Source organism: Suricata suricatta, chromosome 4, assembly GCF_006229205.1.
Source record: "Suricata suricatta isolate VVHF042 chromosome 4, meerkat_22Aug2017_6uvM2_HiC, whole genome shotgun sequence".
Lineage (NCBI taxonomy): Eukaryota > Metazoa > Chordata > Mammalia > Carnivora > Herpestidae > Suricata > Suricata suricatta.
In genome coordinates, this window is record NC_043703.1 from 62,187,920 (window position 1) to 62,212,923 (window position 25,004).

At 43.0% G+C, this 25,004-nt stretch overlaps 1 protein-coding gene across 1 annotated transcript in view; it reads right to left on the reverse strand.

Moving 5' to 3' along the window:
* The window catches only part of FREM2 (FRAS1 related extracellular matrix 2), a 155,466-nt gene extending 135,107 nt beyond the window's left edge, over window positions 1-20,359 (reverse strand). Inside the window, exons 1-2 of the mRNA XM_029936841.1 lie at window positions 15,181-20,359; window positions 9,680-9,769 (exon numbers count right to left, since the gene is read on the reverse strand). Of these exons, the coding sequence (XP_029792701.1) occupies window positions 9,680-9,769; window positions 15,181-20,359 (5,269 nt within the window). The remainder of the gene's footprint in view (window positions 1-9,679; window positions 9,770-15,180) is intronic.
* Between the last annotated feature and the right edge of the window lie 4,645 nt (window positions 20,360-25,004).

Sequence of the window (25,004 nt, forward strand, 5' to 3'; positions counted from 1 at the left end):
TCTGAAGTCTCCTGACCAGTTTTACCACGTTATTTTCCATTTCTGAAGTGGCTCTCTTGAGCTAAGCTTGAGAACACTGTTTTCTGTGTTTTCCACTTGGGCCTCTAACAGTTACATAAGTGGAGTTAAAGGTAGCAGGTGGGGGCATTACCAAGACGAAATAATTAAACCTTTCTGCACTGAGCTAACCAGCAAAAAAAATGGAGAGCCCGTACTCTGCTGTCTCGACCTGGAAGAATGTAGTCAGAGCTTTCTTGACACAAAAAGGAAGAGAATTGTGTCCAGGCTTCCTTCACCAAAAGATACTACCGAGGGTGCTATTTTCAAGCTTAGTTCAAAATTAACATGAAGAATATAAAAAGTGTTCTAACTTGAAAACCAAACATAGCTATAGAATTCTTTTCCCTCCATCTTTCTCTTCTAATTTCTTAGTACCAATAATACTGATATCCTTTGCAAAAAGTAAGTCTTAGGTTAAATGGAGAGGAAAACAGAAGGAAGAAAAGGAGAAAAGGGGAAGAAATAGGGAGAAGAAAGAAGCAAGAAATAAAGAAAAGGAAAGAAAGGAAAATCGGAAGAAAAGCCCTGGCATCCATCAGAGAGGTAACCTCCCAAGCCGCAGGGGCTGCCAGCAAGGTCATTACTATGCAATGGGAAGTGTGCCGCATGAATGATCCTATTTCCATGAATTATCTTACTTAATCTTCAAAAGACCCTTATTAGCCAGGTACTACTATTGTTTCATTTTACAACTGAAACCGAGGCTATGAAAGATTCAGTTACTTGGCTCGGGATCACATCACCAGTTACTGCAAAGGGCAGAATCAATATTTGTTCCAGTTCTAACTCCAAAGGCTACGCTCCTGACTCCGATGGAAGGGAAGATAAGCAGGGTCAATAGGCTGGCCTTCCTGTATACACATTTCAAAGTAAGGCATCTCATAATTATTATGTTTGAAGTGACCTCCTAATTTCCTCCCTGAAATCTTTTCTATGACCCCCTAGTCTTTAACATTCAATGAATAGTACCACCACTGTCTTCTAGCCAAGAAGCCAGAATTATGCTTGAGTTCTCCTCCCCTCCCCCCATAATCCAATCTGTCAACAAGGCCTATAGATTGAGATCCACAATTACAGCAAGCCTGTCCTCTTCTTTCCCGCTCACATCTGTCTTGCTGGGCCCGCCTCGTACTGGTTTCCTTGTTGTCCCCTTGCTGCTTAACCTGGGTCCTCCAGGACTGCAAGAATCTTCTCAAAACATAAATTGCAACACGTTACTCCCTTGCTTTAAAATGATGGGGGAGCAGGGTTCCCTTCGCCTCAGAACTAAATCTAAATCACCGTCTTGGGTTATAAGGTTCTCCACCATCATGCTCCAGTCTGGCTCTCCAGCATCCTCCTGTGTGGCTCTCTGCTCTGTTACTGGGGCTCCAGGCAGCCTGATGCTCTTCCGGTCCCTTGAGCACACGGAGCTCAGTGCCTTCACACCTGCTCTCTGCGCCCACCCCCTCCCCCGTTGGAACATTTCTTCCTCCCTTTTTCTGGTGGTAGCTTCATTCATCCTAAATGTAAGCCTAAACATCACCTCTCAAAAGCCATTCCCAACAGCTGCCTCTCTATCTTGGATTTAATGATAACCTCCTTAATACACGAAACACTGTATAAATGTTTTATTTGTCTACAATTTTATCATCGGAACCTATTGGAACCTCAGGGCAAAGATCACCACAGTTACAGTTCACCACTGTTTTCCGTGGGTCCAGCAATTGCCTGAAATACAGTGGGTGCTCCAAAAATGCTTGTTGCCTAATTCAATAAATAAATAAATAAATAAATAGGGAACCTCTTTTTAGCAAGTAGGTTTTGCCACAAAAGCTCTGACCCTTCTCTTACATTGCATTGGGATTCTCTTTATGTTGTCATAGGCTCTAGCAAATATAGAATCATACCAATGACAACTGTGTACTAATCCATTAAATACCGCCTTCTCTTCCACCCAGCCACCCAGAGCAAACTTAAAGAGAAACAATAAGATAGTATTGAACTATGTAATATGGACCACAAATAAATATTTGATGTAAGATTACAATATTTTAATAATCTATGAAAGATTTCCTTAGTTTTAAAAGGTGACTATCATCGGTTTTGAGAGTAAATACAGAATCATGCTAAGCCTCTAGAAATGTAACTAATAAGGATTCATATTCACCAAAAGATTTAACAACTTAAGAAAAGTTGTCCCTAAATTAAAGCCAATAAAATAGTATATCCATATGATATATAATTTTGAAATGAACCTAAAGAACATAACATTTAACATAACATAACACTTTTTATGATAACATTTAGCTTCTATTTTTCTACTTTACAGGTATGACTTCTTTCATGGACACAGTACAGGTACCTGACAGCCATCCTTCTAAAGGCAGGGCTCTGGTATAGGAAGCCCTTGATGATTTGAATGGTTCGACACTGCTCATTGAAAAGAGAAAGGCTTCCCAACTTTGAGCCATAGTAGCCAACAGCCCTTCCCAGGCCCTGCTTCTAGTAGATCTCATGTTCCCTCACAGATTAGAAATATTTGTCTCAGTGCCTGACATTACTTCACCTTCTTATTATAACTCTCTAAGGCACTAGTTTCTTTCCTCTGGTTCTCATGTCACTAGCAATTAATTTTATTACCATAGAATGCTTGCTTTTCTCTCTAAGCTGAATATGTCTGTATAATCTTTTGATGCTTGTACTCAAACCTCCTTTTCGGTCTTACTGCACTTATTTGTATTTTTCCAGCCTTTGCTTTAAATTCCAGCTACTTGTCCGTAATGACTTTGCCTCAAACCCTGAGTTACTGGTCGCTTTCAAGAAAAAATTTGTGCTCCTGCTCACTAGAATGAAAAGTTCCAGTCTCCTTGTGCCTGAGCATTCAGTCATCAAATATGGAATAAAAATCTGAAAGCCTTGTCCTTAACTGACATTTCATATAAAGAAATGACTTTGCAGCTTCTACTATGTCAAGATGCTATTTATATCTTTCAATAGCATATGAATTAAAGATCTTGGCAAATGAAAAATTGGGCACCAAAAAGGCACACTCAAAGATGGAGGCCACAAATGTCTGGCGATGGACCAGATATGTTATAATGGCCAACACAGATATCATATCTGACGCCCCAGTTTTGCTGCCAAATCGGGAGACGGAACTCTCTCAGACTGCATGCCCATGCCACATGCAAGTTCAATTGAGGAAGCAGCAAACCACAATGGAGAACAAAGTAGGGCTCCTCCTATGCGGGATGTCAATGCCAGATAGTGACCACATATCCTACTTCCTTCTTATGCCCATCATGAAATGTCATGGATCTGATGCTGAGGGCTTGAGACTTAAAGCAAACAAACAAATCAACAAGAAACTAATAAAAAGTTATATGATGACATTTTAATGAGGACTGAGGATACTTTATGCTAATAGAGCTTTCTACTTCTCTGCCTGGCCTAATATCTCTTATCACATGAGGCAAAATTGGGGTAAATAAAAATACTTGAGGTAGTGGTACTGACTTTAAAATTACACTGATTTATAGAAAATGTTTATTACCCTTTAAATTTCAAATGTGTACAGTAATTTATATAATATTCTGACAACTTTTTTTTAAAAAAAGAATTCTTTAAGAATAGCATGAGCTCTGGGGGTGTTTGGGTGGCTCAGTTGGTTGAGTGTCAGATTTCGTTTGGTTCGGGTTATGATCTTGCAGTTCGTGGGTTTGAGCCCCATCCCAGGCTCCGTGCTGACAGTTGAGCCTGGAACCTGCTTCAGATTCTGTGTGTGTCTCTCTTTCTCTGCCCCTCCCTGCCTCCCCCGCACTCACATTCTGTCTCTTTCTCTATCTCTCAAAAATAAATAAACATTAAAAAAAAAAAGAATAACAGGAGCACTGAAGTGGTGGATCCTGGGAATTGGATTTCCTCTGTCTTAAGTATATTTCATTGAACGTTTCAAAGGAATTTTCAGTCATTGGTTTCATGTGTTTAAAATTATGAAAGGTTTACTAAAAATCTTTCTTGGTGCCACAGGGATTTAAGTTAATGCTAAGATAAGAGGATGTTCTAACGGAATGCCAAGGTCCATTGGTAACTGTTTCAGGAGGTTTTCTTAAACTATAGTGTAATTGAGCTTTATATAAAAAGGGAGCTTCCTTTTCCCATTTATCTATTCACTCATTTTCATACTTGTTAAATATTTACCCTGTTTTCAACCCTCGGGAGGCAAACATGTTTGTGGGACAAACATTAATGACACCTTTTTTGATTTGAAGGCGTTCCTTCTCTACTAATGGAGGTGTACATTAGCAGATCATCAGAACACATCATTGTTGTTGTAGCCAGAGAAGCACAAAGAAGGGCATGGCTAACTTCGTCATCATGACGTGGAGAGCAATTCTGGAGAGGAAATGCCACTTGGCCAGGTGTTCAAGAGTGACACAGTCATTAGAGTTGAGGGAGGCGTGCCTGGAATATTGGAGTGAGACCGATTTTCTCGTCACAACAAAGAGCTAGAAAAGTTCTTTGGAGAGAAGACTAAAAAGGGACAGGTACATTTGCAGGTTAGACTTGCGGAGAGTTGAAGGCTGAGATGAAATCAGATAACAAGATGCTCCATTAGGAACATGACAAAAGAATACATCCTTTCGTCTTCTGCTAAAATTCTGGAGCACTAGCTCTTGAAGTGGACTTCAAAGAGAATGTTTTTTTTCCAGGTATTGTGCGAGTTCCCCTCAGGGAGATAGAAAGGATGAAGCAGAAAGGAATGGGAGATGGATTAGCTAAACCCATATGTGATTGCTCCATGGCACCTTAGCTGAAACCCATAAGGAGAGCACATTTCACAACTGCAGAGCTCGACCTTATGAACGGGAAGTTACAAACTGTAACTATACAGTAGATTGCTGGCCCCAGAGTACCTGGAGGCATGGCCTTTTGACATGCTATTTTCATATTCCAAAAACCATCTGTCATTACTATGTGATCACTTTAAGAATTGCACTATGATTGACTATAATTAAAAATGTTAAGGACTGCATAAAATTTTAAGGACTGCCATTGATGGAAAGCTCTTGCTATATTTATTCGTCATCGAGAATAACTTCTGCTATTTGAGTCCTCGGGGATATTAGTCTGCCTGTAAGTTTTTGATTTGGTTGAACCATGTTTTCAGTGAAATGCTGCATCCTGCATGGCTCTAATTCACAGGTTTTTCCAAAGCATTTTCTCACTTTGTAGCTTCACAAACATTACAGAAGTATACCTGTTTCATCATAACTCACATATTAAGTATTTTCTAAATGTCTTCATAATTTAATTGCTAAAATAAGTAAAAACGTAGTCGATAAATAAGTAAAATTAGATAAAATAAGTAAAAAATCAACTGTAAGGTTGATTTGATTTGTGCTTATTTTAACTCTAGAAAGACAATATCTTTTTCTACATGTATTTTTTATAAGGAATTACAGTATGATATCAGAAAAGAATAAGCGTGAGTACACAGAGGCATTAAGAATCCTAAAATAAAAGCTCATATCCCATAAAAGAACTTTTTGTCTCTGGACACATCCTGCCCTGATTTCATTCTCACCTACTAAGCATTCCTAAAACCTCGGCCAGGAGAACCCAGACAACATTGAGTTAACTTCCCTCCTCACTTATCCAGAATACATATGGACACTTCTGCTTACAGAAAGAACCCTGGGATTCAAACAGGCCTCTGGTTGCCTGGTTATAAAACTTGAGGAAGGTCAGTTACCTATTTCTGTGACTCAGCTCATCTGCCGAAAAAGAATAGTAATGTTTTTCTTTGTTTGTTTTTACTAAGCTGATAGGAATGCGACGAAGACAAAATTGCATAAACTATAATAAATCATATATGAAGCTTAAGATCTGATTGAAAGAATCCTAAAATATAAGAATCTGTGTGTGTGTGTGTGTGTGTGTGTGTGTGTGTGTGTGTGTGTAACTGTGAAACCAACATTCCTTTATTAAATCCAAACACAGTAGACCTCCCTGAGGTAAAATCCCGAAATGGTCTAATCTTCAAACAAACTACTCTTCAGCCCTGTCTCTTGGTAACAGCCTCAAACTAAAAATTAGTAACTCTGTCCCTAAGCACCACCCCATTAGTGGTGGGTGGCCCTAATCCATTACTACATCATAACAAGATTCCTGTGGCGAGCCAGTTTCTTATGATAATATAATTAAATCCTAAACAAGATCTGTTAGCTTTCTGCTTTCCTAAATATCTTCTTAACTCCTGAAAGTAGAAATTATATTTTATTTATCTTTCTGGTTATTCGAGGATTATATTTGCTCCAGTAATTTCCTTAGTCACTGTCCTAAAAAGCAATCCTGAGGACTTGGAGAAGGTGAATTTAGTGGATTGAAAATGAGTATAGGGGTAGACAGCTCTTAATTTTTATGCCATGGGGCCTTCACTGGCCTCCCAGATGTGAAATATGGGAAACATTTCATGTGTTTCATGGAGAAGGTTTATGGCTATACTTCCTATCGTTGTATAAAAGAAATGATAATACATCACTACAGCTGACTGTGACAGCCACACCCGCTCGTCCAAAAAGTCTGTCACCGCCTAGATGGGAAGAATAAGTTACCCTGAGCGAGGTCTGTCACTTCCTCGACAGATGGATGCATTTGGAGAAGTTATTTGGCTTTTCTGAGACCTAGATCACTCCAACTAAAAACCAAGAATAGTGCTTGTTCTAAGATCCAAGTACCTTCCATAATTCCATAATTCCTAAGAAATACGTACCTTTGAGAAGTGTCACAACATATTCATACACATGTGTTCGATTACTTGAAATTTACATAATTAAACTTGAAGATTTTGAAAATAAAGGTTCATATTAGAGTCTATAAAAGTAGACTGTTTTCTGGAGAATATTTTAATTAAAATTATTGACTGCATTACCAAGGTATAACTTGGTAATGCAGTCAATAATATAGTATATAACAGATACTGTATAACATATATTATATATAACTGAGTCAAAAAAATCAAAATTCTTAAAAAGAAAATATATCTTTATTTTCTATTTACCACAAATACGGCAAATATTTTTTAATTTCTCTTTGGCAAAATACCTCACACTTTTCAGAGAAGTGATTTCCTTCGAGATACTCTTTAAGTTTAAATAGTATTGCACTTCTCATTCAAATGACAGAGTATTTTACAAAACAGTGCAAAACCCTAAAAAAATAAGTATCGGATTGAAACAATTTTGAAATACATACATGAATTTTTATTTGTTTACTTTTATGTTTATTCTGCTAGAGGGAAGTTTTCTTAGATCAGAAGAAATAAGGTAAATTGTGTTCCGTAGATAGTTTTCCAGAATCCGCCTCAGCCCCCTAAGTAATACCATGTCAGCCGTGAGAAGAAAGGTCAAGACCAATATCTCTAGAATTTTTCTCTCTCACATGAAACTCCAGCTCTAAAAGCACCCCCGAAATGATTTATTTCCTATTTCCATAAACACAATCCTTAGACGCTCAGCCACATTTTTGGCAAATCCAAAAATAAACTCAGTTTCTTCAGCTAGCCATTTCTCAATATTTTGAAATATGATACAGCATAATGTTTTATAAAGTTTAAATACAAATTAAAATTTTAAAGTAGATATTACCATTCCAACAACTAGGGAAAGAAAGGTGCCAAATAACAGAATCACAGTATCAAATTGAAACTGTGATAACAGAACAAAGTAAAATATCAAAAAAGCAAAAGCTAGGGACGCCTGGGTGGCTCAGCCGGTGAAGTGTCCAACTCTTGCCTTTGACTCAGGTCACGATCTCACAGTTCATGAGTTCTATGTCTCCCTCTCTCTGCCCCTCCCCAGCGTGCATGTGCTCTCTCTCAAAAAATAAATAGATGAACCTTTTTTTAAATAAGTAAAAGCTATAGTATCTGAGAATTGTAATCACTTCAATGTTAAAATTTTAAAGAAAATCATACTTGTGCTATTGAGGTATATTTAACCATTCTAAGTGACCAACATGGGTCCTTGAACCAATAATTTAGTCTTTATATTTTGATTTATTACACAAATTTGAATTATTTCAGAGTTCTACTCTAAAGTTTACTGACAGTAGCATGTGCCATTTGAGCATCAAGATTCAATAAGCGCATTCCTTTTATAAATCGGCATCCTTCTCAGAATTGGTTTCATACTAACATTCCTTTTATCAGTACATAGAATATTAAACGATGATTTCGTTACTATAAAAATATAGGCATCAAATTTATTAAACATCCGGCCTCCAGGGAAAATCACATAGTTGGAGCCAAATGAATGTACTTTTTTGCCTCTCTGGCATGTACCCAACAGATCATTTTTCAGAGCTGTGATCATGTTATGCCCAATGATATTTTAAACAAATGTTATTTAATGCTTCAAAAAATATGGAGGGTAAGCATATCATCTTTTTGAGATAGAAGACACAATAGGTATAACTTCTTTCAAGGAAACATTGTTAGGGGAGCCTGGATGGCTCATTTGGTTAAGCATCCAGCTTCGGCTCAGGTCATGATCTTACAGTTCATGAGTTCGAGCCCCTCATTAGGCTCTGTGCTGACAGCTCAGAGCCTGGAGCCTGCTTCAGATTCTGTGTCTCCCTCTCTCTCTGCCCCTCCCCCATGCATACTGTGTCTCTCAAAAATAAATAAACGTTAAAAATTTTTTTCACAAAAGCATCATTAGAAAACAGAGGACTAGATTCAAATCCTTTCTTTTCTCCCTCTTTCTTCTCTTACACACACACACACACACACACACACACACACACACACATCCCACTTCCTGTGTCCTGTTCACAGGACGCATGTACTTCCTGAGCTTCTCCCACTTCTCCTGTGAGCATAAGAGAACAGATGCATCTTTATGATTAATCTAGAAGTGGCCAGTTTTTCTCCCAGCCTGTGGGATTAGGAAGGGAACTGAAGAGAGAGTGAGCAGTGGCAGGGCTTTGGGGGAGCAGCGACAGTGATATTGTGGAGGAGACTCGGGTCGCAAGTCATAGTGTCTTCTCTGCAGTATTCCTCAGACTTCACCGAGAAAAGAATTCAGCTGATCTAAGTCACAAAATCCCCCAAACTAAGGAAATCACTGGATATACTGAGACTGGTAAGGTAAAACGCATATTTACTTAGCTCTCTTTCCCTGGTGAATGCAATGATTCATTGTCATTAGTCCACACAACAACCACGTGCAAACTAGCGAAGGGCACCTGCTTTGGGCAGACAGCCCCCTGGGGAGGCACGTCTTGAGAGTGTTGCTAGGCCGGATTCCAACATCCTGTTGTTACCTCAAGTGGGCAGCTTCGTATTCTGAACAACTGGACATGAGGGTCCTATTTATATAGATCTTTCTTTTTAGTGTTTTACTAGTCCCAAGACAAAAATAATATACCTGGACCATTTATCTCTACTCATTGCAGAGTAGTACTGTGGCAGATTGAGAATGCAAGATTTTCTATCGGCAAATAAGTTCACGCAGTATAAATTCAGGTGAGCACAAAATGACACTCGAGGCAGATTCCTTGTAATGAAGTCATCAATGACCAACCAACAAAAGTCACTCTCCTTGTTTATACTAACAGGAGAGTGAACACTTACCGCCATCTTCAACTGTAAAATGGAACATATCACTTGTGGCATTGGCTCCATCTTTTAAAACGTAGCATATTTTCATGTCATCAATGTCAGCTAGAAAATAACCAAAGAACAGGATGATTCATTACCAGGGCAAGATTGGTGACTCATTATTTATGGTAAATTCTGCTGGCGATTACTTTTCTGTAACCATGTTTAGGTTTCCTTCTCCTAAAGGAAGCAGTGCTATCTTATTTCTCCTATCTCTAAGCCCCTTGATTTCAGCTGTCCCATGGAAATCTGATCCCTTATCCAGATAGAATGCAAGACTTAGGGTATAATAATAGCAAGGTGTTGCCCCACCCAGGGTATTTGCATGTTCACACACCAAAGAAGTGACTGTCTAAATACGGAATGTCAGACTTCGTGACAGGTGGAAAGGAAGATATTTTGAGGCATGGCAGATTTCCTGGCACTTTTGAAATCACGCTCTTTCCCTCCCTGCAGGGCTGGCCCTCAGAGGAAAAAACTTCCCTGCCCGCCTCTGGCTAACTTTTCTTACCTTTCACAATATACAGCCTGCTGTATTTAAGTTCTCCAGAGTTTGAAGAAACAAATCAAAGAAACAAATCTCAAAGACTGAAATAAGTGTCATGACCCCAGAGAGAAATGAGAACAGAAAGGATCGAATAAGAGCTGAAACTTTTATTCATAGTGACAAGTTATTCTGTCTCAGCAATGCTCTATATGTTGCTTCCTGTCCCAGCTATCAAATTCACTGGCATACTTCTGTTTTCTGTATTGACTATCATACAATTTCAAAAATTTATTCACCTGTTTTACCAGTTCGTCTCTTTAATGAAGACACAGAGACAACATAGCAAACCAAACAGCATCCTGTTCTGTGATGCTCACAGCACTACCATTATTTGATCTCGGCCAGGCGGTAGGTAGTTAGTGCCGAGGCTCCATAAAATCAAGAGCACAGCTAAAGGTGGCTTCGATGATGGTATGTAGTGTTTATTTGTCTAGAGCGTGCTCTATAGTTTTTCCATCTTCTAAGAGGTCTACTGAGTTTGTGCTATGACGTCTACAAGCATTGTATATAATGAAATGACTTTATGAAAGAATAAGCTCGAAAAATTGAATAAGCCAGGTATTGGGATCAACAAGTTACTCCATGAATTTCTAGGACTCCACTTGACCAATTGATGTGAAAAGGACACTCCCCCTTGGCTCACACAGATTTGAAAGGTGACTCGCTTACAATCGGACATCTGAGGAAGGGAAAACCTGATTTAATAGTTAATGGTAACATCTTATAAAACTGGTACTAGGAGGTGAAAGAAATTCAGGATGTTTTATTCTCTGTTAGCATTTTATTTTGAACTCTGCTCTAACTTCCCCAACTTCTGCCTAGTGTCATTTATATCTTTCTGCGTGGCTATCTTTCCTAGAAGACTGAAAACTTCTGGGATTGTTGTTGTTTTTTTTCCATCTTAACTTCCCATAGTCCTTTGCTCAGGGCCTAACATTCAGCAGTGGCTCAAATGTTTCTAAATTTAAAATGAGAGAACCCAGGGGCACCTGGGCAGTTCAGTTGGTTAAGCATACCTCTCTTGGTTCCAGCTCAGGTCCTGATCTCACGGTTCATGGGCTCAAGCCCCATGTCGGGTGCTGTGCTAACAATGCTGAACCTGCTTGGGATTTTCTCTCTCTCTCTCCCTCCCCTTCTCATGAGCTCTCTTTCTCTCTCAAAATAATAAATAAATAAATAAATAAATAAATAAATAAATAAATAAAATGAAAGGGCCGAGAGGTCTGGTGGGCCACCCTTGGATCTCTACCTACACATGTGAGGTGTTTCTACAGAGGTAAAGAGTGAAGCCCCTACAGGCTCTTTTCCTCATACAACTCTGAACCTTTACGATCTTTAACTGATCAGGGAGGAATGAAGTGAACTCTACCCTGACCACACATCCTTAGCTTTAGAATCTCTGGTCATGTGGGGAAGACCCTTTTCCAAACTTCCCCATTCCAGGAAATCTAAAGGCTCTACTATGAGAAAAGGAAAAACTCATTAGTATATCCATGCTCTATATTGATGTTTTCTTGCAAAACTTACAGTATTTAGGAAACAGTTGCACTGAAATAAATCATCACTTCAAAGCTGATTTTTAAAAAACTTTTTTTTAAGTAAAGTGAACATGAATGCAATTATATGATATGCAGGTGTCAAATTTTCCCTCCAAGTTAGGGCATGCAATATTGATTAGTTGGAACAAATGAAAATCCTTTTTATTTTCTTTATAACTCAGTTAATAATTCATGGTTCAGAAAAGGGACTTTAAAAAATCTCAAATAAGTAAAGACTTTGATCATAGTGCTGTTATTCTTTACGAACCTCTAAAACCATCAAAAAACATCATAAATACATAAACATTAGCTTCTTAAGGCGTGGTAGTATTGGCAAAATCAAAACCTAGTTGCCAAAATGTTATCTTCTTTCAGTAAACATCTAACAATGAACTGGATTTTCTTCTAACCACTAGTCATGCATCAGATGTATTTCAGTTCATCTACACAAGCATTCCACGCTTTTCTGTTTTCATTTTGATTCTAAGTTCATTGACATGCCAGGCAAGCACACCCTGGCTCGAACTCTTTGGGGGAAATTTCTGAAAGTGATCTACGACTTACCCCCACAAGATATCACTGTGTACTGCTCATGGGGAAAAAGTCCAGGTCCCCGAGACAAGTGATTTACACATGGGAGAGAGGGAGCAGGGACCCCCTGGCAAAGAGGCAACATTGAAATAACTAATTTCTCTAATTGGTCTAATTCTGCCTTGCTAACTCTTCCTAAGAATAAAATTGAATAAGCTTTAGAAACGAATGGGTTTTTCGTCTCTTCAGGACCGTTTAGGGAATTGGTTTGGGAATAACCTTCTTTGCCCACCTTTGGTCACTTGACTCAACCCAGTGCCTTGAGAATCCATCAAAATATAGGTTGGCATCCCACTCTTGATTTCAGCTCAGTCTATAATCTCATGGTTCATAGGTTTGATCCCCACGTTGGGCTCTGCACTGACAGTGCTGAGCCCTCTCTCTCCCTCCCTCTCTCTCAGCTCCTCCCCTGCTTGTGCTTCCTCTCTCTCTCTCTGAAAATAAATAAACATTAAAAAAATATATAGTTTAACTCATCCTTTCATGATAACAGAAAACAAAAACAAATACAAAGATTGTGTCGTCCTCAATCTAGACATTGTTTGTATTTGTCTCCTTTTTAAAAAAATTTTTTTAAACATTTATTTATTTTTGAGAGACAGAGAGACAGATCATGAGCAGGGGAGGGGCAGAGAGAGGGACACACAGAATCAGAAGCAGGTTCCGGGCTCTGAGCTAGCTGTCAGCACAGAGCCCGATGAGGGGCTTGAACCCACCAACTGTGAGATCATGACTTGAGTCGAAGTCGGACGCTTAACCGACTGAGCCACCCAGGCGCCCCTTGTATTTATCTCCCAAGAGAGCAGACACTGTAACTCTATGATAGGGCCTTTCCATTTTTACTCACCCATCTAGGTCTCTAGAAATAACCACCAGGAACCAAACTGCAGCCTCAACTTGTTCAAATGAGCGCTCTGTGATTCACTACCAATAGTTTCCCTAGTCAGTGTTTGGGTTCTTACTGGAATGTGATCGTTTCTCTTAGAAAAGGCAACCTTAAAAGAGTATCTTTACTTTTTATAATAGACCGACTCTCTTTACAAATGACCATAAAGAGTAATCATGGTGAGTCCATCTCTAGGGAATAATCAGGGTGAGTCCATATCAGTGGGAGACACAGCAACAGCCTATAATGAAATAGCATAATTGAGGGTTCAATATTTAAGAAATAATATTTCAATATTTTTTGAGCTGTCGGACTTGGCCCATAGAATCTAAATCACATTATCTGCCTCACACAAAAACTCCCTTAAAAATAATCTTTAAAATCAGATTATTTTCTCAGATCAAAGGAGTGACTTGAAGTAACATTCTCTATCCTGTAATATATTCCTCTCGCCGTCTTCACTTCCCGTGAAAGTAAACCAGTCCAAGATCTCATGGCATCTCTGTCCTCAGAAAGCCTTCACACAAAAGTTTCCTGCCGGTCTGGCATGACACTGGGCACTCTGAGGTTTTCCTGTCCCTGCAGGCCCTACAATATATTCAGGCTTGCAGCCAAGAATCAGGAGGTTGGAGTGCAGGGCTGTTTGCCAGCATCTAAAACAGAGCGGCTGTTCACTTTAACACTAACTACACGTTGTAACATCCGTTTATTAAAGCATCTGTTACCTCAGAGCACAACACTGTTGCAGGAAAAGGACACCCCCACTGGGAGGCCCTGAGGATAAACCTCATCTCTACTCACAGAGCCCATGGAGACAGATCTATTTCCATCCTGACACGGTGAGATTTCCATGAAAGCAACCCAAAGCTCTTTGTAGTGAAGGTCGCACGTTCTAGAGAACAGAGCCCTAACTCCCCAGCCAGCACACTGAATGGGCCTCTCCCTTCAGTCACCGAGGAACTGCACAGGTCACCTGCCCTTCCTGTCGCACACTGTGTCCATACACAAAGAGAATTTAGGTTAGAAAAATGCTTTAGCCTCAAGAATGTAGATGTTTGAGGCAACGGGTGTTTGTCACCATGTTTGAAAAGGGACACAGAGGAGATCTGAAATAAGGAAATAATTTCCTCCTTCTATTCTCCTATTAATCTTGTGAACATATCTTCAGGTTCGTAACAAAGTGAATGTAGATTCTGGTTATGACCGTGTTGTCATACGCATCATTAAGTGTGCCTGCATCATGGTGACATACCTTGTACACAGAACCGTTAGAACTCTAGACGGATGCTTACCTCTTATGTTTTTGGTGTTCGCCTAAGGCATAAAATAGAATTATAAATCTACAAAGGAAATAGCAATACATTTTTTATTCCGGTTCCAAACTTCCCAAGAACTGTAACAGGATGAGAACAATGCTCTTGAGAAAATTAATCAAAGTAATATAAATTTGAAGGCTCTATTTGAATGATAGGTGAAAATAATAGTAAGATTATAAAGAATTAGAAAGGACATCCTTCTCGAAGGTGCCGAAATGCTGCACAAATTATCTGCAGCATAAATAACAGGCTGCTCAGAGGACAGGGGTGACAAAATAGAACCAAGGAGCCTACTTCCGTTTCAATTCACCAAGGTCTGGCTGTTGCTTTGGCAGCATACCTTGCTGCTGTTAAAGTACATTGATACTCATTCTAGTGCAGGTCACTGCAATAGGACATGTGGCAAGAATGGACATTCTTCTTCCAGAAAAGTGAGTCCCTGTACTCTCCCCATACCTTTATTTATTTCCCTTTTCTTTTCTTCCCTTGGACTCAAATTCGATCTCCTACTCATAACATTTTCGGGGATAGCCACATCCTCAGAAAATAAGACCTGCACTTCCCAGTGAATATAAGGAAAGAAAGGTGTACCGTACCTTGTGTAAACTGAGTGATGCTATGGCTGCCTCTGTCCAGGTTGAGGAGATATCCATGTTGAGGGGCCTCTGTCACAATAAACCTGAGAGAAAAATGTAAGCTGTCTCTGTCCTCCACTTTCAATATTTTGCTTGTGATCATGAATCCCAAGTGGCCAGTAGCCAGAGTGCGAAGTGTGGAGGCCCCTTTGTTCACTGCAATTTGGGGGACACTATCGTCAACAGGTAAGACTTGGATTTTCATCACTTGGGGCCTCCTTGTTTCAAATATTGTATCGGGGAAAACATAGAACTCTGTATGGGAACCATCAGTCACTGTGAAGGAGAAGCTGTCTTCATTTGTCTCTGTGCCATCATGTCTGTAGCTGATTAAGTTTTCATTCAAGTCTTGCTTGGTAAAAACCATGGCAGGTCTGGTATTGTTGAATAGCAGTTGACCATGAACAGGCACCTGGGTGACAGTGAACTTCAGGAGTTTGTCTGGAGTATCCCTGTCTTCGACAGTGAGTTCAAAGGGAGTGATCAGCTTGTTTTCACCCTCACTGACAACCAGGCTATGGATGGTGACCACTGGCTTTTTGTTGTCCACATCGCTAATGGAGATACGGAATGTCCGGAAGACAGGGTTACGTCCGTCAGTGACTTGAAACTCAAAACTGTCCATCTTGACCTCATCGTCAGCTGTATGGATATAGTAGATTTTGTTGCCAGCCAGTTGGAGCTGAGAGAAAGATGTGATGGACACTCCAGGCTGATCAGTGCACTCTAAGTGACCTCTCATGGGAGCCCTGGTGATGGTAAAAACTAAGTTTTCATCAGGACTGTTCAAGTCACTAGTACTTAATAAGTCTGTTGTGAGGGTGACTTTACCACCTTCTTTCAAGGATACTCCCTTGCTTATCACATCTGGGAAGACGATGTCGATGCTCCCAATAGAAACATAAAAGTAGCGATCTATAAGGGCATTTATTCCATCAGTCACATCAAATTTAATTAGGTCCCGAATGCCCTCTTGTCCAAAATGGACGTACTGAATTAAATTTCTGTCCACTTCATCCTGAGTGAAATTCATGCCCAGTGTGATATTTTCAAAGGCACCTGTAGGTTTTTGTCTCTGTAATAAGCCATGTCCGGGCCCATAACGAATAATATAAACCAAAGATTTGTCTTCAGAATCTAAATCAGTTGCCATCAATATTTTGTTGTTGATAATTTTCGTTTCCCCAATTTCTATTTCTAGTCCATTATTGATGGTCATTCTGGGGGTCTCATCGTCAACTGGGATAACCATAATGAGGACCATCCTTTCCACTGAGTGCTTCCCATCTGATAGTTTAATCACAAAACTGTCTTCCTGGGTCTCAGAGTCATCATGCTCATAAATAATGCTTGAGCTCTCTATGATCTGGTCCAAGGTGAAGCTTTCAACTAAAACCGTGCCATTTATCAGCTGATTCATGATGTGACCATGAGTGGGAAATTGGGTAATGGTGAAAGTTAGATCATCCGGGGGAACGTCAGCATCAGCAGCATTGAGGATGGGTGTATCAATCACCAGACTCATGCCTTCCATCACCATAAATTCTCTCATAAATATTTCTGGCTGTTCGTCATTAATGGGAATGATGATAATGGGAAAAAAATGTCTCTCTGAAAAGTTAATGCCATCAGAGCAACGGAATATGAACCGGTCTTCCACAGGTTCTACGCCTTTATGGACACTTTGGACATAGTTAATATGACTCTGCCTGAGGTCTTTCAGGGTGAAGGCACTTATGGCAATTCCTGCTCTTGATTTCTCAGAGCCTGGTGCTGGAGAAATGTTTTCAACATAACCGGAGGTAGGCTGAATAACTATAGTGCATAAGATGTCATCACTGAGGGAATCAATATCTTCAGCACTTATATGCATTGAAGTTATAACACTTTTTTCACCTTCCATGACTATAAACCGTTCACCTAGAGTAATTTCTGGAGCTTGGCTATCGACAGGGAGGATGGTCACCCACACAGTAACTCCTTGGATAGTATTGCCACCTATTATCCATTCTTGAGACATAGCTGACAGACTCAGGTTAAAAGAGTCCCCTCTGGGCAACAGGCCTATCTCACCACTAGTGTGGGCATAGACAACAGAGCCCTCCAAGATGTCCCTTTGGGTAAACTGCTCTGCCGGAGCTCCATTGACCAGGATTTCTCCATATAAGGGTGGGTCTTCCAAGAGGAAAGTCAACATCAAATCGTCAGTGTCCTCATCAGTCCCCTTGATAATACTAGCAGTGATTTCAGTAGCTCCATTTTCTAAAACATCTAGATATGACCCCAGAGTGCCAGCAGGAAGGCTCAACATGGGCACCTCATCATCTGCTGGCCGGACAGTCACTCTGAGGGTGATGGGCACCACGTGGTGTCTGTCACTGACCTCCAAGGAGCAGCTATCAGTCAGGGACCCATCTCCATTATGAGCATAGGAAATCCGACCCTGTTTTATATCTTCCAAGTGGAAGGCCTCCCCTACGTGCAGTATCCGTCCAGACACTCTCATGTGGCCGTGTGTGGGTGCCTGTGTGAGAGTGAAAGTGATGTGGGCTACGTCAGTGTCCACATCATTCACACACAACTCAGTCTCACTCAGGACGTGGTGGCCCTTCTCCTGGATGGTGAAACCGGTGTTGAGGATCTCAGGCGGCTGGTTGTCCACAGGCTGCAGGTAGAGGGTAAAGGTGCCTGGAGCCACATTCCCAGCTTGGTCCTCCACCTGGAATTGAAACTGGGCCACTCGGGCAGCCACTCCCAGTTCTTGATCTGGAGGTCTGTAAGCAATTTTATGGTGGTTGATCTGGGCCTGGGTAAAATGGGCCACCACGACTGAAGGGTTGTCAGTCAGGACCAAGGTGCCCAGGGGGGCTGGCGAGTGGTTTTCATCTGTGTCCATGGGGGGCTGGGTCACCGTGTAGCGCAGTTCTCGGTCATCTGTGTCCAGGTCAGTGTAGTGCAGCCACTTCTTCCTCAGCGGCGTGAGCTGGGATTCCTGCACCACCATCCGAAGGGGACAGCCGCTGCCCAGCTCTGGAGGGAGGCGGTCCACAGGATGGATGCGTATCGCAAACCTGTGTGGCCCGGACCGGTTAGGGGGGTCATGGTTATCCTGGACTCGGAATGTGAACTGGTCCATCACCGGCCCCGGACTATGGGGCCCAGAGTGCCTGTAGAACAGCCTCCCCTCCGTTATGTCCCGCTGCCGCCACTCGGTCACCATTTGCTCATAGAATGCGCCCTGTTTCCTCCAGGGGCCCCTGGTGAGCTCCTCGTCCTCAGGGGGAGGATGAGTTTGGCGGAGAAGCAGGTGCCCCATAGCTGAGGAGGGAGACTCCAGCACAAAAAGCAGCAGAGAGTCATCGGAGTCAATGTCGGTTGCACTTAGAGCTGGGGGCAGGATGGGCACTGTTTCCCCTTCTGCCAGTGTCAGCCCTGTGTTGGCATTGAGGACTGGTGGCTGGTCATCCACAGGCACTAAAGTGATAGGGAACAGGAACTGCACCTGGTGCCTGCGTCCTCCATCCACCATTTGAAGTACAAGGTTGTCACTCAGTGAGCCATCTCTGTCATCATGATGGTAGACCACCTGGCCGGCTGCTAGCTCAGCCACCGTAAAGGTCTTAGGGGCAGAGTTGCCATTGGTGGCACCCAGAAGGACGAGGTGACCATGCCGGAGCCCAGCCACCACCTCTAGCTGCACTGCGTCCAGGTCATCCTCATCACTGATGACCAAGTTTTGTGGTCCACTGCCCGCAGGGCCTGTCAGGGGCCGAGACTGGCCCTCGTAGAGAATGAGGCCGGTGTTCCGAGTGACCACTGGAGCCAGTGTGTTCATGGGCTTCACCACTACCATAAAGGCAAAAGGGTCTGAGGCTGCTCCTTCCGGGTCCACTACTTCCAACTCCAGTTCAAAGAGCCGCTCCTGTTCAGAGTCCTCAGAGGGGGGCTGGTAGGCAATCTTCAGCAGCCGCAGATCCCTCTGAGTAAAGGAGGAGAGGGGCAGGCTGCGATCATCAGTACTTACCAGGTAACCCTGGCCAGGCTGGAAGGGAGAGGTGAGGTTGAAGATCAACAGGTCAGGGGGCGACTCTGCATCCTCAGCTGCCAGCATGTCTGGGGTCAGAGCTGTCAGTACAAACTGATCCACCTCCATCATCATCATGGCCACAAAACTGGGCTTGGGTGCGGTGTTTTCTGCCCCTCCTCGGATTCTCACCAGCACCTGGAAGTGCTCACGTTTCAAAGCAGGGCTGCCCACGGGAGAACCTCGAGAGCGCAGCTCCACCACCATGGGCACCCAGTCCCTGTTGGGGGACCGACTGGGGGCTGTGTGGCGGTAGCGCACACCCAGCTCCTGGAAAGCTCTGCAGTCCATCAGGAGAGGCTCCCGGACGCCCCCCTCGCTGGCTGGACCTGGGACCTGTGGGTAGTGGAGGAGTTCCCCATAGCGAGGTAGCGCGCTCAAGCCGGACAGGATGCCCACGCGACACTCCTCGGTCTCTGGCTGGTAGGCGAACTCCAGGCTCCGCGCGTCCAGGGCATTGCTGGTCCCCAGCAGCTCCTCCACGACTAGGGGCAGGTTCCGAGTCACAACCTCCAGCTGGGTGAAGACCACCTCCACCTCCAGCACCAAGGGTAGCACTGCCGCCCCTCCCGGCGCGTCGTAGCGCAACTGCAGCCGAATGCGATCCCGCGACGGGCTGCGCGCGCCCAGGTGCGAATAGCGCACCTCTCCGGGGCCGAAGTCGCACGGGAAGCGCTTGGGACTCAGGCGGCCAGGCCGCTGGGCCAGCGCGTCGTTGTCCAGCACGGTCACCGCGCAGCGGTCCCCCGGCTGCACCTGCAGCACCAGGTCCTGCAGCGGATCCAGCCAGACTTCGCGGCCGAAGGGCACCCGGAGCCCACGGTTTGCCAGCACTATGGCCTCCTCGGCGGGGACCCCTGCGGCCCCCGCGAGATCCGGGGACAGCAACGCCAGGCCAGGGGCAGCAGGCTGTGCCCGGACGCAGCTTACCAGTGACAGGAGAAGCAGCAGCAGCAACACCAGGCGGGGCGGCAGCGGTGGTGTCGGCTGAAAACTGGTGGGGGTGGCCACCGTGCCGGCGTGGGAGGCCACCCCGGGGGTCCTGGCCGCGTGCATGGTGCGGGTATTAGAGCTCGGACAGGTCAGCCTGAGAGAGCACAGTCAGTCACCGGGCAGGGAGCAAGCGACCCCTCCGGCAAATGCCAGGAACTCCGCACTCTGTAGCGGCGTCCGGGCTGGGATGGAAAGTTGCGCGGCGCGGCCCGGGGTGGCGCAGCAGAGGCGGCAGAACCTTCCCGGCCGTCCGGCTCCGCCGCCTGCGCCTCACTCGCCGGAAAATCCCAGTTCCTCCACTCCGGCTTCCCAGGTCCCGGGACCCAGAGCTTTGAGGGAAATCCCTCCCCCAGCACCCCCTTACTCGGGTCCTCCCAGGAGGCCAATTGGCGGTCCCGGGAGGAGGCCCCGAGATGAGGGTTGGGTAGTGATATCTGCCAATCAGCTGCTAGGGGCGGAGGCGGGGAACGGCGCGGTCGGGGGGAGGTACTGGGTGCCAGGAGCGGTGCTGGGAGCGAGGGTCCAGCGGCCTCCAACTGCCAGTCTATGCTCGCGCTCCGCTCTGGGATGCCCGGGCTGGGGTTCGGGCAGAGGAGGCGAGGCGCGCGTCCGGGCTCGAATCACTTCGGCTGCCTGGGACCCAGGTCTACCCACTGCAGCCCGCATCCCCTCCAACTCGATGCAGTCTCGCTCGGAGGAGTGTGCGATTATTGCTCACAGACTTTTGCAAAACCGACAGGAAAATTATTTGCAAGGTTGCTTACGTTTGGATCGAAACGCAAGAGCAGTTGGGAAGAAACTCTGGGGCGCTTTTTTGCAAAAGAAGGAGAGCTGGAATTAAAAGCCAAGGCTAGAGCAGGTTGCTCACCGCCCCCGCCCCCACCACACACACACACCGCCTGCTGCTGTCTCCTCGTAAATTACAAGGGGCACAGTCCTTGGATTGGTGAAAACAAGCCCCTCCTTTGCAACCAAAGTTCAGAGTAAACGGGGGGAAAGGGGTGGGGGGGGAGGACGTTTGGAATGCGTGAGAAATGCAGTCTGATCGGAATTTCGAGGCTTGCACCAAAAAATAAATTCTAGGGAATGTAGCCCCCAGGCTCTCCCAAAGCCGCCGCTGTCCAGGTAGTTGTCGTTAGAAACGTTCCTGTTCTCTTCGCAGTAATTAGACCAAGTACAAACTAAAGCTACTTGTCAGCGTCGCATTTCTTTGCATGCCAAGAGAATTGATAAATATCCGGAGGGCGCACGAAAATAGGTTAGCTCCCATTTCAGTCGGCTGCTTGTTAAGTCAGATCTTGAGCTCTTCCTGCCCCCTTGTGTTTGTCCGGTTTCAGGAGTGTGTGGATTCCCCTCCTGAAGAGTTTCTAACAGCATACCCCCACTCCCGCCCCCGGTCTTGAAGGAAAAAAAAAAAAAAAAAGGAAGAAAACCCCTTAAAAGTTTAAAACCAACCATTTCCCGGTTACTTTCTGGTGCAGTCTTACTTATCCTGATCAATATGCTTTATTTTAGATAATATTCTTTCTTGCTCAGTAACACAATTCAGACGGTTAGTTGGAATATAGAACTACAACTATGGTCATCTTACCCTTTTCCCATTTGAAGGTAGTTTAGATTTGGGGAAGAAAAGAGTGTAAGAAACTGTCATGACATTTTGAACTTTAGCTTAAACTGAAGATATAAAATGCGTATGTGGGTACATTTCAGTAAGAAGTATTTATCTTATTAACCCCTCTGGGTCTTCAGCCTGAGTTTCTCCAGTCACAAATTTGGATCCCTGCTTGGCACACTCACAGCTATTTTCCAGGCCACAGCCCTCAAACTCTGTACAGAGTATAGCTGGAAAGTGTCAGATTCTGTCCAGAAAGGCCACTGGGCAGTGTCTGTCCCTGGGAGTTAGACTTGGAAAGTTCTGAAATCTTTCAAAAAGAAACGTGCACCCGCGCGGGCATGCAAAAGAGATTAATTAATTGAAACACACAAACAACATTTAATTATTTAAACATTAATTGAACTTATTCCTTATTCTTAATGCTTTGCACTTTGGGGGAGCTTTTAACTCCCACTTATAACTGATGAATACATTTCACAACTTAGTATAAAATGAACATCCACAAACATAGAAGAGATAGGGCTGAAGTTTTAAACATATGAGAAAACCCCCATCCAAATCCATCAGTTTCCAATTTGTCTTATTCGTATTATTATTTTATAATTTCTTATAAGATTATTCGTCATTGCAAACAATTCAAATTGCAATGACAGAGGGACGTTTTATTATGTCCTGTTCACGAATAAAACAAATAGAAAGATGCCAAATGAAACCGAACATCAGTTTCAGAATATGGTTCTTTCTATACTGTAGTTCAAATTTTGGTTCCATACTTTGAAAAATTTCAACTGGAAACCGAGCCTATTCAAGCATTTTGACTCTGAGTATGTTCTGACCAGAACCAGACCCACACCCTGACCCTTGATGCTTCTCAATGGCTCCGGGCTTTTCCTTTCTTCCTTTTAAAGTCCAACTCTGTTTGACTTGCCAGCAATGATAAGATCAGCATTTGAAGTATGGTAGTATGCCTGAAGGGCAGAGTTCAATATTTTGTTTCACGGTAAGAAGAATAGAGGTCCACTTGTATTTTTCAGTAGCCTAAGGAAATAAATAAACTATCATCTTTTTTTGACTTTTTAAAATTTAGCCTGCTTTGATTGAAACGATGGGATGATTCTTAGGACTTACATATTTTGGAGGAGGGGTAGATGCCTTAGTTATTCGTTGTTGATTTTTTAAAATCACATAGAAGGTAACACATACTGTTAGTTGCTTAAGTATATTTTTCAGTAATGATTGTTGAAAATAACGAAATAATAAATTCTCCTCTGAAAGCAAATGTTGATGATGATAATCTCTCATTAGGATAAATATCTCAGTGCTAAAAGATTAAGATTCCTTAAATTAGCAAGGAAATATTATTTTATGACCAAGAGTCTTAATATCATAAGGGATAAAATGAGTTGGCAAACCTGCAGTTCTTTAAATTTGAGTTCAATTATTCAGGTGTCACTTCTGTAAACCTTGTAACTATCACTGTGCATACTCTGGGCAAATTATCCTCTAAAATAAATTCTTAAATTTGCTTAGCATATGAAAAACACACAAAATGCTTTCTTTAATCAACTTAAAGTTAAAATCACTCATTGTTAAAACTCAAATGATCTCTGACCTAGGGTTAAGCACCAGAGAACTTATTTCCTAAAATGAGGAAAATTGTGTGATGAATTCAAGATGCAAGAAAGATAATTCAATCAGAACAACACTGAAGGCAGGTCTGGGATGCTGGTGAAATTTACATCTGGTTAAAGTTTGAATGTTACACTGCCATTTCAGAGTTTAGTTCACTTTTTCTTTTTTATCTTATGTTCCTCTACTGGCCTTTAAGACTCCAAAGGACAGTTTGCTTCAAGGACACCTGTAGGCTACTCACAGATGAATGTTTGAAACTTTATGCCAAGCGTGTTTAATAGTTCTCAATAGATTTTTATTTTTTGATAGCTTCAAAGCCGTTGCTTGCTTGCAAACACCAAACTTGACTGATTGCAGAGCTACGCTGATGGGGTAAACAGCCCTGGGCTGATTGATGGAGGCCTGGGTTCCAGGCTTGGCTCTGACATCCACTCTGTGACTTTGCAACAATTCTCTCCCTTTTGCAACTTCAGTCTCCATACTGTAAACCAAAGGGCTCATTCTTCTTGGACAAATCCCCTTTCGGTTTCCTCTTTCGTTTTGGTGCTTGGTGCCATGAGACCAAATTTATGTATGACCTGCCATTTTTGCTTTCTCATGTCACTTTTTAGTTGGCCATGCTCCTTCTACCTGTAGTTTTCTCCTTAACTGACTGTGGGAATCAATCGGAAATTGAAGACCTCTAATAACCTTACAGACCACTTGCTGTGGCTTTCTCATTTCATAGGGGAGGAAACAGAATCAAAGAGGTGAAGACCCAGGAGTGGAGCTGGAAAAGAAGAGAGATTACCAACGGACTGCAAGGTCAGTGCCCATATCCTACCTTAAACTCCAATTCAGTCTTTAAGGATGATGTCAAATATGTATTTACTTACAGAAACTTTGCTCATCTATGCAATTTAGTACAAGCCTTGCCTCTTTTGACTCTCTTATACTGCCTCCTTCCCTTGGCACGATATGCCTTTGCTTGTGTTTCTATTATGAGGTCACTCTTACTGTATGTTGTGTTATAGTCACCTGTGTTCTTGGTATGCCCTTCACTATTTGGAAAGCATCTTGAACCCACAGGCTGCATTTGCTCATCCACCTCCATAAAGATCCCAATAAGTATTCGTTTCATGAAATTAGATCACAGTTTATCGTTTCCCAAGCCGAGTCACTTGAAACAACTCAGCCGAATTTTGCAACAGCTTTGCACGGTAGCCAGGTATATTATTCCATTTTCTTAGGCACAAGCAACAGAAACTGGCTGAATTAAGCACAAATGTAATGAAAAGGTAGTGAATTGCTCCCATAATTTCTAGAAAGGCGTAACATACGGCTCCGAAAAGTGAACATGAACCCAAACCCAAAGCTTCTGGTGGGTAATGTTCAGGTGGGACAGCCCTGAGCCACTGCTGGACGCTGGAGCCTGCAGGTGACGCTTACACGGTGGCCAACACAACGTTTGAGTCAACAGCC